The 17,840-nt window shown below is 41.3% G+C and overlaps 1 protein-coding gene across 1 annotated transcript in view; it reads right to left on the bottom strand.

The window, feature by feature from the left end:
- Positions 1-11,354: 11,354 nt before the first annotated feature.
- KNL1 (kinetochore scaffold 1) overlaps positions 11,355-17,840 on the bottom strand; it is a 53,079-nt gene continuing 46,593 nt past the window's right edge. The window contains exons 25-26 of the mRNA XM_030559482.1: positions 13,515-13,637; positions 11,355-13,382 (exon numbers count right to left, since the gene is read on the bottom strand). Of these exons, the coding sequence (XP_030415342.1) occupies positions 13,268-13,382; positions 13,515-13,637 (238 nt within the window). The 3' untranslated portion in view covers positions 11,355-13,267. The remainder of the gene's footprint in view (positions 13,383-13,514; positions 13,638-17,840) is intronic.

Below are 17,840 nucleotides of genomic sequence, written 5' to 3'. Positions count from 1 at the left end.
CTTTTCCCTCCACCCCACCTCTGCTGTCCTTTCGGCATACTTGATATAGTCTATAACATAAGTCAGGTAAAAGGAGCCTCCAGTTGCCAACAAGTTCCACACTAACAAAGAATCTGATAAGATGCCACTGCCACTTTATTCATGATTTATATAAAATAATATTCATGAAAGTAACAAGACATGTCAAGGCAGGAGTGTGGTTAAACAGGAACCTGCTTTTGATACAGTCTCCCACAGTATTCTAGCCAGCAAGTTAAAAAAGTATGGATTGGATGAATGGACTATAAAGTGGATAGAAAGCTGGTTAGATTTTTGGGTTCAATGGATAGTGATCAATGGGTCGATGTCTAGCTGGCAGCCGGTATCAAGCAGAGTGCTCCAGTGGTTGGTCCTGGCGTTGGTTTTGTTCAACATCTTTAGTAATGATCTGGATGATGGGGTTAACTGCACCCTCATCAAATTCGCACATGACACTAACTAGGGGGAGAGGTAGATATGCTGGAGGGTAGGGATAAGGTCCAAAGTGACCTAGACAAATTGGAGGACTGGGCCAAAATAAATCTGATGAGGTTCAACAACGACAAATGCAGAGTCCTGCACTTAGGAAGGAAGAATCCCATGCACCATTACAGGCTGGGGTCCGACTGGCTAAACAGCAGTTCTGCAGAAAAGGACCTGGGGATTACAGTGGATGAGAAGCTGGATATGAGTCAGCAGTGTGCCCTCATTGCCAAGAAGGCCAATGGCATATTGGGCTGCATTAGTAGGAGCATTGCCAGCAGATCGAGCGAAGTGATTTTCCCCCTCTGTTTGGCACTGGTGAGGCCACACCTGGAGTATTGTGTCCAGTTTTGGTCCCCCCACTAGAGAAGGGATGTGGACAAATTGGAGAGAGTCCAATGAACAGCAACGAAAATGATTAGGGGGCTGGGGCACATAAGTTACGAGGAGAGGCTGAGGGAAAAGACAGTTACCTTTTTAACTGTAGTTCTTCAAGACATGTTGCTCATATCAATTCCAATTAGGTGTGCACGCACTGCGTGCATGATCGTTGGAGAATTTTTGCCCTAGCAACACCCAGTGGGTTGGCTGTGGAGCCCTTGGAGTGGTGCCTTCATGGCACTAGATATATGCTCCAGCCGACCCAGCGCCCCCTCAGTTCCTTCTTGCCATCTACTCCCACAGAGGGGAAGGAGGGCGGGTTTGGAATGGATATGAACAACACATCTCGAAGAACAACAGTTACAAAGGTGAGTAACCGTCTTTTCTTCTTCAAGTGCTTGCATATCAATTCCAATTAGGTGCCTCCCAAGCCTTACCTAGGCAGTGGGATCGGAGTGAGATATCGCTGAGTGCAGCACCACTGAACCAAATGCAGCATCGTCTCTGGATTGATGGGCTATTGCATAGTGAGAGGCAAAAGTATGCACTGAAGACCAAGTGGCAGCTCTACAAATCTCCTGTATTGGAATTTGTGCCAGAAAAGCAGCCAATGAGGCTTGAGCCCTTGTAGAATGGGTGATAAGGGGTTTGGCGGGGATACCGGCCAGGTCGTAGCAAGCATGGATACAGGACATGATCCAAGAGGAGATGCGCTGTGAGGAGACCAGGAGGCCTGTCAATAACCTAGTCCCAGATTTGGACCTTAGCGTCCAAAATATGGGGGTTAGCATGAAAACCTCTAAGCTTAGTTACCAGCTTGGACCTGGTACTGCTGCCACCACCCAAAAAATTAAGAGTGTTTTGGGGCACTCTGGTCCCCACAAAACCTTCCCTGGGGACCCCAAGACCCAAATCCCTTGAGTCTCACAACAAAGGGAAATAATCCTTTCCCCCCCCCCCCCCAGGTGCTCCTGGAGAGATACACAGAGCAACCTCCGTGAATCTAAGCAGAGGGAGTCCACCCTCTCTAATTCCAGTCCTGGAACAAAAAGCACTTCCCTCTTCACCCAGAGGGAATGCAAAGTCAGGCTAGTAAATCTAACACCCACAGATTTCCCTCTGACTTCTTCCTCCCACCAATTCCCTGGTGAGTACAGACTCAATTTCCCTGAAGTTCCTCACTAAAGAAAAACTCCAACAGGTCTTAAAATAAAGCTTTATATAAAAAAGAAAGAAAAATACATACAAATGGTCTCTCTGTATTAAGGTGACAAATACAGGGTCAATTGCTTAAAAGAAATATTGAATAACAGCCTTATTCAAAATAATACAATTCAAAGCACTCCAGCAAATATAGACATGTAAATACAAAAGAACATAAAAATCCCCTATCTGATCTTTGGTACTTATAACTGGGAAACAGAAGATTAGAAAGCAGGAAATAGAAAAATCCTCCTCATAGCTGAGAGAAATTCAGGCAGAAGACCCAGAACAAAAGACTCACACACAAAAAACCCTCCACCCAGAGTTGAAAAAATCCTGTTTCCTGATTGGTCCTCTGGTCAGGTGCTTCAGGTGAAAGAGACATTAACCCTTAGCTATCTGTTTATGACAGAGAAGACCAGGAGGCCTTTCATCTGGTCAGCCACAGCAACAAAGAACTGGGTCGTCCTTCTGAACTGCTTCATATGCTCAATACAGAAGGCAAGGGCCCTATGAACATTGAGGGAGTGCAACTATTGCTCCCACCGAGTAGCATGTGGCTTCGGATAAAAGACTGGGAGGAAAACATCATGGTTGTTGTGGAAAGTTGATACCATATTGGGAAGGAAGGCAGGGTGAGGGCGTAGCTGCACCTTGTCTTTATGAAGGACCATGTACAGTGCTTCTGAAGTGAGGGCTCTGATGTCGGATAAGTGCCTCACCAAAGTGATAGCCACAAGGAAGGCGGTCTTCCAAGAGAGATACAGAAGGGAGCAGATGGCCATCGGCTCAAATGAGGCCCTATAAGTTTGGAGAGGACCGAGTTAAGGCCCCACACAAGGGCTGACTGTCGCACCTGCGGGTAGAGACGGTCCAGTCCCTTAAGAAACCTACTGACTATAGGGTTGGAGAAAACCAAGCATCCATGTTCTTCTGGATGGAAAGCCGAAATGGCTGCCAGGTGCACCTTAACAGATGATATCACCAGACCATGCTGTTTTAGGGATAGGAGATAGTCCAAGATGAGAGGCACAGACACATGCAGGGGTGACGTGCCATGCTGAGCACACCAGCAGGAGAAACTATTCCATTTGGCCAGGTACGTGGCTCGAGTGGAGGGTTTTCTGCTACTTAGCAGTACCTGCTGCACCAAATGGGAGCAAAGGAGTTCCAAATGAGTTAACCATGCAGCATGAGGTGGAGGAATTGCAGGCCGGTGTGACAGAGGCTGCCATGGTTTTGTGAGATCAGGTCCAGCCAAAGCAGGAGTGTGGAGCAGCTATCTCTGGCCTGCGAAGCCGCTTTTGGCCAGGCGAATGAGATCGGTGCCATACCGGTTGTAGTGCCGGGGAACTTCGGTACCGTGGGTCTCTGTCAGAGTCACCCGTGGTGCAGTATCTACTGCTGGGGCATGGCGCACCAAGGCGCTCAGTGCCAGGTCTCGGCACTGGGGGATCTGGGCTAAGCGCCATCTCCATTAGGAGCTGCTTCAATCTAAAGTCCCACTCCTTCTTGGTTTGGGGCTGGAACCCCTTGCAAATTTTGCACTTGTCTGCCTGGTAGGACTCCTCCAGACACTTCAGGCAGGAGTCATGGGGGTCGCTCATTGGCATAGGCTTAGCACAGGCTGAACAAGGCTTAAAGCCCGGAGCCTTGGCCATGAGGTTCAATGCACGACTCTAACTACATATACAACTAAACTATAACAATTAACCACTACAGAAGAGAGAAACGCTAGGGAGAATGGAGAACAAAGCCGCGCTCCACAGTTCCAACAACCGTCACAGGTGGTAAGAAGGAACTGAGGGGGCACGGGGTCGGCTGGGGCATATATCCAGCACCATGAAGGCGCTGCTCTAGGGCAAAAATTCTCTGATGATTGTGCACACACACCTAATTGGAATGGATATGAGCAAGCACTCGAAAAAGAACGGGGGTTATTTACTCTGGAGAAGAGAAGAGTGAGGGGGGATTTGATAGCAGCCTTTAATTACCTGTAGGGGGTTCCAAAGAAAATAGAGCTAGGCTGTTCTCAGTGGTGGCAGATGACAGAAGCAGCAATGGTCTCAAGTTGCAGTGGGGGAGGTCTAGGTTGGATATTAGGAAAAACTGTTTCACAAGGAGGGTGATGAAGCACTGGAATGGGTTACCTAGGGAGGTGGTGGAAACTCCATCCTTAAGAGGCTTTTAAGGCCTGGCTTGACAAAGCCTTAGCTGGGATGATTTAGTTGGTGTGGTCCTGCTTTGAGGAGGGGATTGGACTAGATGACCTCCTGAGGTCTCTTCCAACCCTAATAATCTATTATTCTAATATCTACATTTCATTGGAGCATGCCTTAGAATGACCAAGATTTTTATGGCATCCTAGCATTCATCTGCTACTGATCAACAAGGAAAAGAAAGATAATTAGGATAAAATGTAATGGCATGGTATCACTATAGACACTGACAGGAAATTGTCCTAACAACATAGACAAAGCATTGCCTAAGCAGGATAGCATTGTTTGCAGATACTTCTAAGTATTCATGCTTTCCATTAAGATGTTTGTTTAATCTGTCTTTTAGTACTGGCAAACTACCAGGCATGTGGACATGTGCTATGGTAACAGCCATCCATAGAGAGGATAGAGACAATTTTAAAGGCGGACAGTGTGTATCATATTCAGTAGTAAAATACTGGAGAGAGCATTTTAGGATTAAGTATATTAAGTAGTACTATACACAGCACTCACATTCAGGTTTTAAGTCATAACATTTAATGAGCAACCCCCTCATAAATCAACAGTGGTATCAAGTTGGGGGGAACATGGTGAATCTTAGGTAGAGAACAATGTTCTCTCCCCCCACACACTTGATACCACTTTCTTACCTTTTATTTGCATTACATCCTTCCAATGTAGTTCATAAGTATCTCAAGGCAGAGACCTTTAACTTATTTGTAAAGTGCCACATGTAGCTATGTGGCACTATGAAAGTACTAATTATTTTTCAATGGTCTAATTTTTTTGCTTAACAAATTGACTACTTTATATATGGCAGCAGCTACCATATGATGGTTGTGACAGTACCTCCCATAAGGCTTTATGGAAATATGCTTAGAATGTTTTATGCTACATATGCCATGTAACATATCTCAAAGGTTATGATCTACTGAATGTATTAATACTATTTGTATGCATGTATCATTTTTGTATTCGAAGTTATGAATGTTGGCTTGTACTGGCTTGATTTCTAAATAACCTTAGTAGAGCATTTGGTCAGTTCCTGAAGAAAGGAATGTTGAAATTAAGTACCTAATCAAGAAACACTTAAAGGACAATGGATCTTGAAATGCTCCAATCCACATAAGTCTACTTGAGGACATTCAAGGTAGCATGTAAACAACGGATGCTACCTGTAAAAACTGTGAGTCGTATATGGATATGTGACTTGCCCAGGTAACTCCTAAACTCCATCTTGGGGCTGGACTTTGCATAGTAGTGAGGAGGGGGTCTCCACCCACAAGTCTATTTAAACCCCTGGGAGACCCCTCCATTTTGTCTTCAGCTGGCTAAAGAGATAGCCTCTCCACCTCCCAGGATACTCGAAAGAAACTGGAACAAAGGACAGTGTGCAAGGGGTGTGAGTGATTGCTGGACCCAGACTAAAAGGAGATTAGTCTGTAAAAGGGAGCATTCTGGAACTGATGAAGATCTTATCTGTATTCAGTTTGATTATACCTAGGTTTGCGCATTTTATTTTATTTTATTTTCCTTGGTGACTTACTTTGTTCTGTGTTATTACTTGGAACCACTTAGATCCTACTTTCTGTTTCTAATAAAATTACTTTTTACTTATTAACTCAGAGTATGTATTAATACCTGGGGGAACAAACAACTGTGCATCTCTCTCTATCAGGGTTATAGAGGGCGAACAATTTATTAGTTTACCCTGTATAAGCTTTATGCAGGGTAAAACAGATTTGAGTTTAGACCCCATTGGGAGTTGGGCATCTGAGTGTTAAAGACAGGAACACTTCTGTTAGCTGCTTTCAGGTAAACCTGCAGCTTTGGGGCAAGTAATTCAGACCTTGGGTCTCTGTTGGAGCAGACAGGTGTGTCTGGCTCAGCAAGACAGGGTGCTGGGGTCCCGAGCTGGCAGGGAAAACAGGGATAGAAGTAGTCTTGGCACATCAGGTGGCAGCTCCCAAGAGGGTTTATGTGATCTAACCCGTCCCAATGGTAAATGTCTAACTTCGTAAAAAGCAAGTATTGAAAAGAGCAATACTTTCCAAATGATTGACCTTAAACAACACACACACAGATTATAGTATGTAGAATCAAAAAAACATTTCCACTGTACATTTTTGATCATGCCACCATGGCTTTCTCATCACTGTCAGTACCTATTCCGTCTCCCCACTCCCAACTAAATTTAAATAAAGCCCGTAGAATGATCTCTTTATATAAAAAGTCCTCTGCCAAAACTGGGTTACAAATTCTGAGGACAGCTTTAGTTTGAGAACTATGGACTGTGCAGGAGGGAGACAGGAAAAAGGGATCTAGTTATATCATAAAGCCTGATTTTCTCTCATTGTGGAGAAATCCCCAGCACAAGAGGAAGCCAAAGGGTTTACAGAGGTGTTGCAGCCTTGGATTCATTACTGAACTTTGCTGATCTCACAGCACTGAGCTGAAAGAGCAGGAAATTATTGGCAGTTGTAATCCAACTCCTGGAACCACTCATGCCAACTTTCACTGGGCTGGAAAGGTTAGGAGCAGTTTACTGCTCACATATGCTGGAGCCCCAGACAGGAGCTTCATATGGCTTAGAGCCACACCAGCCTGAAAAGCAGACTACAGCAGCCACGTTTTTCACATTAACATATAGAATAGTTCTGATGATAAAGGGGCCTTTATAGGTTTGATTAGAAAAATAAGGTACAAGTATAATGAGAACTAACTACGAATATCTATCCAGACCAGCGACTGCACTGCATCAGCTGGACTGGAGGAATCATAAAAAATGTCCACAGCTTTGGGAGCCTGGCTGACAGGGTGCTACACAGGATTATCAGTTTATCTGAATAAAATTAAATGAACTGTGTACTGTAAGTGCAAAAGTCTAAGCCATTAGATGTAATGAAGTCCTTGATACCAAACAGGTCATTCTGAGTTAAACGGAAATAACTTTGAAAGCATAACCCTGAGAAGCATATTTAGAGACCCCATTTCCAATTCAGGAACCTGAGAAGAGGCTTTTTCCTCAGAGTTCCTAAAAAACAATGGAATTTACATTGAAGCTAAATATTAGTAGCTTCCATATTTGCAGGTGATGTGAAAAAAGTTAGTGTGTATTTCACAAAGTTAAAATTTAATATTTTTTTTTTTTTAGTTATTTTACAAGTACAATAGCACATGGGACTCTTTAAAAAGAACCTGGTTTCTCAAGTGCTAGAGACACTGGGCCCAACAAGACAGAAGCACAGGCAAAATCAGGCTTTATTCTAGGTCCTATTTTTACTAGATCTTCTGCTCTGGGGATAGATGTAAATCTAATCCCAACTCAAGAATTTTCTTTTCATTCTCTCATTAGCTTCAATGAGTAGGTTAATCACTTGGCATACTAGGTTGGGGCACTCCCTGGTGTACATGATTGAGGGCAGAGACTTGAATGGGGAGCAGCAGCACACACCTTCTTTCAACCAGTGCATCTATCCTATGGACAGAGTTTTAGATGTTTCCTATGAAAATTAAAGTTGAGGGTACAAGAAATGCAATGTTTATAATACAGGGCAAAGTGACCTTCATCCTCATCCCAGTTAATCCTTCTGCAGCTATTTGGAGAATTTAATCCAGCATCAGATTTGATTTACTCAAGCAAGATGTAAAGACCGAACATGAAGAATGGACACCATGAGTGTTTAGTGGCTTCTGCACTTCCCGCTACACAGAAATCAGTCCCAAATCAGTAATCGGAGAGAAACAGATACCCTATGTTTCCTCAGAAAGATTTCCGTCTCATGACACTGTGCATTTCGGGCTTGTCTACACTGGGAAATTAATTCAGATTAAGGGAAAGTGTGAATTTAAAGTGAAATAGCTATTTTGGATTTATTCTGGAATAAAAACTTCTAACAGAGAGTTAATCAGGAATAGCTATTCTGGAATAATTCCCTGTGTAAACAAGCCATTAGTCAAATTTGAACCCCTCCTGAAATATACACTATTTTACATGAATGATTGTTTTGTAATTGGTGATTTTAGATGCCTGTACATCACTTAATATTTACAGTAAAAAACAGGTTTTAAATTAAATCAGATTAATAAGTGAAAGTACAATAAGTACAATTATGTTTTATCACGGATATCTATAAAAACTATCTAGACAGAACACCACAGTCAAGTCAAGATTTAAATTTACTGTTTATATTAGGGCAGTCGATTAATCGCAGTTAACTCACGCAATTAACTCAAAAATTAATTGCAATTTAAAACATTCATTGCGATTATTTGGAGTTTTAATCACACTGTTACATAATAGAATACCAACTGAAATTTCTTAAATATTTTTGTATGTTTTTCTACATTTTCAACTATATTGATTTCAATTAGAACACAGAATACAAAGTGTACAGTGCTCACTTTATATTTTTTATTATAAATATTTGCACTGTAAAAATGATAAACAAAAGGAATAGTATTTTTCAATTCATTTCATACAAGTACTGTAGCGAAATCTCTATCATGAAAGTGCAACTTACAAATGTAAATTTTGTTTGGTTACATAACTGCACTCAAAAACAAAACTTTAGAGTCTACAAGTCCACTCAGTCCTACTTCTTATTCAGCCAATCGCTAAGACAAACAAATTTGTTTACATTTATGGGAGATAATGCTGCCCACTTCTTATTTATGTCACCAGAAAGTGAGAACAGGTATTTGCATGGGACTTTTGTAGACGGCATTGCAAGGTGCCAGATATGCTAAACATTCATATGGCTCTTCATGCTTCAGCCACCATTCCAGAGGACATGCTGATGATGCTCGTTAAAAAAAGTGTGTTCATTAAATTTGTGGCTCCTTGGGGGAGAATTGTATGTCTCCAGCTCTGTTTTACTAGCATTCTGCCGTATATTTCAAGTTGTAGAAGTCTTGGATGATGACTCAGCACATGTTCATTTTAAGAACACTTTCGCTGCCGATTTGACCACACGCAAAGAAGGTACCAATGTGAGTTTTCTAAAGATAACTACAGCACTCGACCCAAGGTTTAAGAATCTGAAGTGCCTTCCAAAATCTGAGAAGGATGAGGTGTGGAGCATGCTTTCTGAAGTCTTAAAATAGCAATACTACAGAACCTACGGAAACTACAGAACCCAAACCTGCAAAAAAGAAAATCAATCTTCCGCTGGTGGCATCTGACTCTCATGATGAAAATTAACATATGCCAGTCCACACTGCTTTGGATTGTTATTGAGGAGAACCAATCACCAGCATGGACGCACGTCCTCTGGAATGGTGGTTGAAGCATGAAAGGACATATTTACATGCTAGATGCGCTAAAGATTCATATATTGCAATTCCAGCTACAAAAGTGCCACGCGAACGCCTGTCCTCGCTTTCAGGTGACATTGTGAACAAGAAGTGGGCAGCATCATCTCCTGCAAATGTAAACAAACGTGTTTGTCTGAGTGATTGGCTGAACAAGAAATAGGACTGGGTGGACTTGTAGGCTCTAAAGTTTTACATTGTTATTTTTTAAATGCGGGGGGTTTTTTTACATAATTTTACATTTGTAAGTTCAACTTTCATGATAAAGTACATGTATTAGGTGAATTGAAAAATACTATTTATTTTGTTTTTTACAGTGCAAATATCTGTAATAAAAATAAATATATAGTGAGCAGTATACACTTTGTATTCTGTGTTTTAATTGAAATCAATAGATTTGAAAACGTAGAAAACATCCAAAAATATTTAAATAAATGGTATTCTATTATTGTTTAAAAGTGCAATTAATTGCAATTATTTTTTTAATCACACAATTGTGATTTTTTTAAATCACTTGACAGACCTAGTTTATATTAAAACAGGGTAGTTCTGACTCATGTTCCTGCTTTTGCATCACCAGACTTTTCTACAGATAGCACTGTATCCTTATGATAAAACAGAATTTAAAAGGAGCAAATACTGTCATTTGTAGATTATTCATATGGAAGTCATCTCTCTCCTTTTACGCAAAACCTAATCCCACCCAGGCTTTTGAAAAAAGTGGCACAGGCCTGCGATTCAGAGGTGTTGGGTTCTAAACCCAGCTCAACACTTTCAGAGGATCCAGTTGCTGACGCAAATGATCAGATACTTTACAGAGTTATTCATGGAGTTCCCTGACTGAACAATAGGCATATGCAGAATAACTGTTAAAACTTTAGAAATTAGGTTCTAATTGAATTTACCTTTGCAAATTAATTCTAGTAGGCATATTACTTCTAAGGAAGTAACTAATACCTTGTGACATTTAGAATTGTAAGTCAGGTCTGAAACTATAGAGGAAAACTGGGGGAAATGATTCCTTGAATGACAATATGCTGTGAACGTCAATTTCTAAAATCCTTGGAGGAGTTCATGTGTACACACATTATGAATAAATATTATATGCAAGACTAGAACTGCTTCATTTCTGCTGTGCTTACATTCTCTTTTATTTCCCCTACCCTCTGGGTCTCCAACCAGAGCAGCTATAAAGACAGCTCTGATCAGACAATTCACCACATTCCACCCCCGGCCTTGTAGTCCCCTGATGTTCTTGGCTTAGTTTTTCTTTGATGTTTCTCAGTCAATTTGTTTACCACCATGCAGCATAGCACTTTATGAAGTATTGCAGGAGCACCCTCTGCTGGTTAAAAAGATCAATACTTCATCGATTTAAATATATATATTTTTAAATACATTAAAAGTAGTTTCCAGTACTGCAAGCGTCTTAATAGTCTTCTGCCTGTCTGTGGTCATTTTCCTAGGGTATTTTTATATATTTTTTTTCTCCTGTTTTGTGAAAGTCATGCACAGACAATGGAGGAAATTAAGACTATATAAGGAGAAAGTGCAACACACACACAAATACTGTCACATTTACAAACAAAAGACAGAAGAAACATATTGCTGTAATAATTTACAGGTAATGACAAAAGTTACTCCCATGCTATCAGATAAATTTTCAGATTGAAATCTGATATGAGTTGACAATATCCATTTAACTTCTAAATTATTTCATAGTAAAGAAGACAAGTATTAATGATACAAATGTTTAATGAGCTTTTCACTACCTTCTGTAGAAGGAAAATTTGTAAAAACCAGAGAACTTCATAAAAATATATCAATGCTTAAACATCTGAAAACACATTTTAAAATTCTTATATTTTACAGATAGAAACGGTCAGGCACCTACAGAATGGAGAGTTGAGAAGAGCTAGATGCTTCAACACCATAGGAACAATGTCTGTTTACCCACGACATGACCATGTCAGTCCTGACAATCTGAAGAATGTACTTTACTATTAAGACTAATAAAACTGTCCAGAGTATGCCAAAGGTATTATTCAGATCTCCTAGCTTTGAAATATAGTGCACTGATTGTTCCTTAAGGCTCCTAGAACATTACAGCTCATGCAATTGATAGGAAACTTGGGGAGAGACAGGACGTCAGTTAGTGATTTCTGTGGCAAATTATACACCAACTTCTCCAGGACATTCAGCAAATGTTTAGAATTTACTAGTTTATCTATTACCAGGATCAGTACAAAGAGTTAAAGGAAGCAATGATATGGATGGTTTGCTAAACAAAGATCCTATTCCACTGAAGACACAAAAGGAGGACAGGTAAAGGAGATTGTATTTGGAAAAAACATGAATTTATGATGAAATTTTAAAAAAAATTTTGCCATAAAGTATCCTTAAAGGTAAAGCAAAAAGTTTAGTAATGTCAGTTTCATTAAAATTACTAAAAGGTTCTTTAGAAACAATTATAAAATAATTAAGCAAAACATGATCAATTTGACTGAAAAACAGCTAAAAGAGCTGCTTGTTTCTGAGACCATAGTGCACATCACAAGACATTTTCAGATAGTTGGAATTTGTTTAGCTGGATTTGTTGTATCTATTATAACTATTTGTACCAATACTGCAGATAAAAAGAGAGCAAACACTATTTGGGACTCTGTTTAGGCAGAGAAAAGTCCATCTATTTAATGAAAATCACCAGAGTTTTTTTCTAAGGGAACAGCTGCCTCAAGCAAGACAGTAACTAAATGGTGCTAGAAGAGTGCCTGTTAGATCCAGCCCTTTCGAACATCTCCTATCATGTCACCTGTTGAACACATTAAGCAAAAGCAGATTTACATATTTAGCCTTCTTACCCCTTTGAGAAATAGGGAGCCCAGCATAAGTAAGTGCATCAAATAGCTTAACACCGTAGCAATAGAAAAGGATCTACATGCAGAATGACTAGAACCGAATTCCACAAGGAAAAGTTCACAACTTGATCCACGTGACTTTTGGTTTTGCTGCACTGCAAAATCAATGGTTAGAAACAGGGATCTGTAACCTTAAAGAGAAACTTTTAACTTTGCATGCCACTTGTGAATTTCGTTAAGTTATAATTTTGTCAAGCAGCAGAAACCATAATTATAATTTCTGTGATCTGAGAGACATTCCAGTCAGCTGATATAATCAAACTTAAAATCTGGGCTAGTTAGTGATAGTAACTTCCAGTCATGCAAGCCTTGGAAGATAGACAATAGCCCTTGGTAATAACAAACTAGTGATAAATTATCAGGCTAATTCTGCTGGTTATAGGAGCTAGAATTTCTTTTATGTGGCAGTGTAACAAAGGGAAACCACAACCAGCAGTGGCTAGAAGGGTTGGGGAAGAGGAAAAAAAATGAGAAAAGTGGGACAAGTTAATGGAAGCCATCTGAAATTCCTCCTTGGCTCTACAGAGATTTCTGCATTCCCTCAGCATGCTTTGGTATAGGAGAGGTGTTTGGTAATAGGCTTACTGAGATTTCATTTCAATGGTTTAAATATTGGACAATTCACAGTCAGTTGCTAAATCAGATTCTCATAGCGCTAAAAGAAGCTGGCAACTCTTGTAAGTTTGAAGAGGACAGACATCCAGCTGGAGAACTGTATTGACCTGAGTGGATTTAGTGAACGATCAGGGAACCCTGCAGCAAGTCATGATGAATCATTTTGACCATTCTCATCAGGTAGCTGGTGCCCAGTGGCACATTGGACAGAACAGCAGAAATTTCATCATGGCTGGGAAAGACAAAAAGCAATTATCTCACATGAACTTCTGACAGTATATTTATTAGCATTTAACTTCCTGTTCCCTGCTTTGAAGTGAAAAGTATGCCCAAAATCCTTTATTCTTCTGCTTGTGCTACTCACCCAAGGCTCCCAATCCGTTTTTGGACAGTGAAAGGGAGTGGAGCTGATGGGTAGTTGGCAGATAAAGAGAATGTCACCTCAAACTTTGCAAAAACTGTGGAAGTGGAGAACAAGAGCTTCACTCTGCATGGAAAACAAAATGTACATGCAGAGGGTTAAGTCATGGTTTCCTACAATACAGCTTCCTTTGAAATTGTGTTTTCAGATGTGAGAGCCTAATGCCTTAACACTGACATTATACACAGCCTCACTTTATATTCTTGAAGCGCATCAATAGAATGTGTTTATCGTGTAGCAGTAGGTAAGGTTGAAGGAATCTTCCCATTTTAAGTAATAAGGCCCAAGCTCCCCTCAGAAGAAACCAATCTAATATATCCCATTTTGTCTTAGGGCAGAATTGTTTTGGAAAGACTAGGACAGGAAGGGAGAGGAAAGATTCCTTTTCTGGATTTCTTCAATAAATAAAAAAAACAAAAACCTCATTTCTCCAAATCTGTAACTGCACATTTGTTTTGTTGACCTCACTAAAGAGTACTGCCTTTTCTTTTGTTGTTATGTCGTGATGAGGGACACAGGATATTAGTCACGGATATTACCAAAAAAACCCAGCCTGTGATGATGTGTATATAACCAAATTAAGGAACATAGAGAAAGGGTTAACTAGAACAGGGATACAAAGAGGCAGTGGGAATCTGGAAGAGGGATCCTGCAGTGAAGAGAAAGTACTTGTCCAGCTCAGCCCAGCCATGCCACAGGACAAGGAAGCACCACGGGAAAGTGGGAACTGGGAAAATGAAGGATTATTGTGCTTTAAATTAACTTGTGTTTTTCTACCTGGCTGAAGCAAACTTAAGATGTCTTTGCTTTGCTGTTTTGATTTTTTTTCCCCCTGAAGACCATCTGTAAAAAAGGGACAGTTACTTACTGTAACTGTGATTCTTTGAGATGTGATGCAGCTGTGTATTCCATTTAGATGTGTGAGCACCCAGCGCACCAAAGCCAGAGAATTTTGCCTAGCAGTAAGTAAATGGGGAGTGCTTGTGCCTTGTGGCCACAGCCCCTCCTTTGGCCATATGAGCTGGGGGTGCCCCAACCCCCTCAGCTCCTTCACACCAAACATGCAGAGAGTAGACTCTGATGTAGAGGGGACAGAAGTGGGTCACGGAATACACGTCTGCATCACATCTCAAAGAACTAAAGTTAGAGTAAGTAACCATTTCTTCTTTGAGTAGATGCAGCCGTATATTCCACTTAGGTGACTCACAAGCAGTACCCATCCAAGGAGGCAGGGCTTATAGCCTACCCAAACAAAGATTACAGGACAGCCTTACCAAAGCTTGCTTATGCCCTGGAAGATGCAGTAATGGCATAATGATTCGTAAATGTATGCATGGATGCCCACATAGCAACCCTGCAAATGTCCGAACTGTTGTGGAAGACTGAGATTACAGACTGAGGCAAAGGTGGCAAATCGCCTGAAAGCTCTTGGTAGGCAAAAATGCTCTCAAACTCGTAGAGCCCCAATGAACTCGATTTTCTGAGCGAAAACCAAAGTTGATTTACTGGTATTTAGGATGAGACCCAGACAGTCAAGCAAGCGCAATGTAGCTTCAACGTGGGAAAGGACTTCCTCTCTGGACCTGCCTCTCAGTAACCAGTCATTCAGGTACAGGAAGATGTTGATTTTTATTTCCTGAGGTACACCATCACCATGACCATAGATTCATAGATTCTAGGGTCAGAAGGGACCAATGTGATCATCTAGTCCGACCCCCTGCACAAAGCAGGCCACAGAACCCTACCCATCCAGTTCTATAACAAACCCCTAACCTATGCCTGAGTTATTGAAGTCTTCAAATTGTGGTTTGAAGACCTCAAGCTGCAGAGAATCCACCAGCAAGTGACCCATGCCCCACGCTGCAGGGGAAGGCGAAAAACCTCCAGGGCCTCTGCCAATCTGCCCTGGAGGAAAATTCCCTCCCGACCCCAAATATGGCGATCAGCTAAACCCTGAGCATGTGGGCAAGACTCACCAGCCAGCACTCAGGAAAGAATTCTCTGCAGTAACTCAGATCCCATCCCATCCAACATCCCATCACCAACCACTGGGCATACTTATCTGGCGATAATCAAAGATCATTTGCCAAAATTAGGCTCTCCCATCATACCATCCCTTCCATAAACTTATCAAGCTTAATCTTAAAGCCAGATATGTCTTTTGCCCCCACTACTCCCCTTGGAAGGCTGTTCCAGAACTTCACTCCTCTAATTGTTAGAAACCTTCATCTAATTTCAAGTCTAAACTTTCTAGTGTCCAGTTTATACCCATTCGTTCTTGTATCTACATTGGTACTAAGCTTAAATAATTCCTCTCCCTCCCTAATATTAATCCCTCTGATATATTTATAAAGAGCAAGCATATCCCCTCTCAGCCTTCTTTTGGCTAGACTAAACAAGCCAAGCTCTTTGAGTCTCCTTTCACATGACAGGTTTTCCATTCCTCGGATCATCCTAGTAGCCTGTCTCTAAACCTGTTCCAGTTTGAATTCATCCTTCTTAAACGTGGGAGACCAGAACTGCACACACTATTCCAGGTGGGGTCTCACCAGCGCCTTATATAACGGTACTAACACCTCCTTATCTTTGCTGGAAATACCTCGCCTGATGCATCCTAAAACTGCATTAGCTTTTTTAATGGCCATATCACATTGGCGGCTCATAGTCAACCTGTGATCTACCAATACCCAAGGTCCTTCTCCTCCTCAGTTGCTTCCAACTGATGCGTCCCCAATCTATATCTAAAGTTCTTATTATTAATCCCTAAGTGCATGACCTTGCACTTTTCACTATTAAATTTCATCCTATTACTATTACTCCAGTTTACAAGGTCGTCCAGATCTTCCTGTATGATATTCCGGTCCTTCTCCGTGTTAGCAATACCCCCCAGCTTTGTGTCATCCGCGAACTTTATTAGCACATTCCCGCTTTTTGTGCCAAGGTCAGTAATAAAAAGGTTAAATAAGATTGGTCCCAGAACCGATCCTTGAGGAACTCCACTAGTAACCTCCTTCCAGCCTGACAGTTCACCCTTCAGTACGACCCGTTGTAGTCTCCCCTTTAACCAGTTCCTTATCCACCTTTCAATTCTCATATTGATCCCCATCTTTTCCAATTTGACAAATACTTCCACATGTGGAACCGTGTCAAATGCCTTACTGAAATCGAGGTAAATTAGGTCTACCACATTTCCTTTGTCTAAATAGTCTGTCACCTTCTCAAAGAAGGAGATCAGGTTGGTTTGGCACAATCTACCTTTAGTAAAACCATGTTGTACTTTGTCCCAATTACCATTGACCTCAATGTCCTTAACTACTTTCTCCTTCAAAATTTTTTCCAAGACCTTACATACTGCAGATGTCAAACTAACAGGCCTATAGTTACTCGGATCACTCTTTCTCCCTTTCTTAAAGATAGGAACTACGTTAGCAATTCTCCAGTCGTACGGTACAACCCCTGAGTTTACTGATTCATTAAAAATTCTCTCTAACAGGCTTGCAATTTCATGCGCCAGTTCCTTTAATATTCTCGGATGAAGATTGTCCGGGCCCTCCGATTTTGTCCCATTAAGCTGTTCAAGTATGGCTTCTATCTCGGATGTGGTAATATCCACCTCCATATCCTCATTCCCGTTTGTCATCCTTCCATTACCCCTAAGCTCCCCATTAGCCTTATTAAAGACTGAGGCAAAGTACTTATTTAGATATTGGGCCATGCCCTAGGTTATCCTTAATCTCCTTTCCATCCTCAGTGTGTAGCGGTCCCACTTCTTCTTTCTTTGTTTTCTTCTTATGACCATGCAGCTGGTAAAAACTCCAGGGGCGAAAGAGAGGCCAGTGAGAAGCTCCGTATACTGAAAATGGTGCTCCGCTATGATGAACCATAGGAATAGCCTGTGGCTCGGCAAAATCACCAAGTGAATCATATCCTGAAGGTCTGGAGCAGCAAACCAGACATTCTGAGACAACACAGGGAGACTAGTCAATAGAATGACCATTTAGAACCTCATGTATCTGATATATTTGTGAGGCCGTGAAGGTCAAGAATAGGTCTCATTTCTTCCTTGGATCTGGACACCAGAAAGATTGAGATTAGAAGCCCTGACCCCAGTATTCTGGCAGAACGTCCTCTACCATTCTCAAAGCCTGTAGCTAGCAAACCTGCTCGATGAACAGTATGTCGTGAGATGGGTCCCTAAAGAGAAATGGGGAGGGAGGGTCAGGGAAAAGGTGGAAAGGAAATGGATGGTGTAGCCCAATCTGATGGTGC

The sequence above is a fragment of the Gopherus evgoodei genome, chromosome 4 (genome assembly GCF_007399415.2).
Source record: "Gopherus evgoodei ecotype Sinaloan lineage chromosome 4, rGopEvg1_v1.p, whole genome shotgun sequence".
Lineage (NCBI taxonomy): Eukaryota > Metazoa > Chordata > Testudines > Testudinidae > Gopherus > Gopherus evgoodei.
This window is presented reverse-complemented; position numbering and strand designations above follow the sequence as displayed.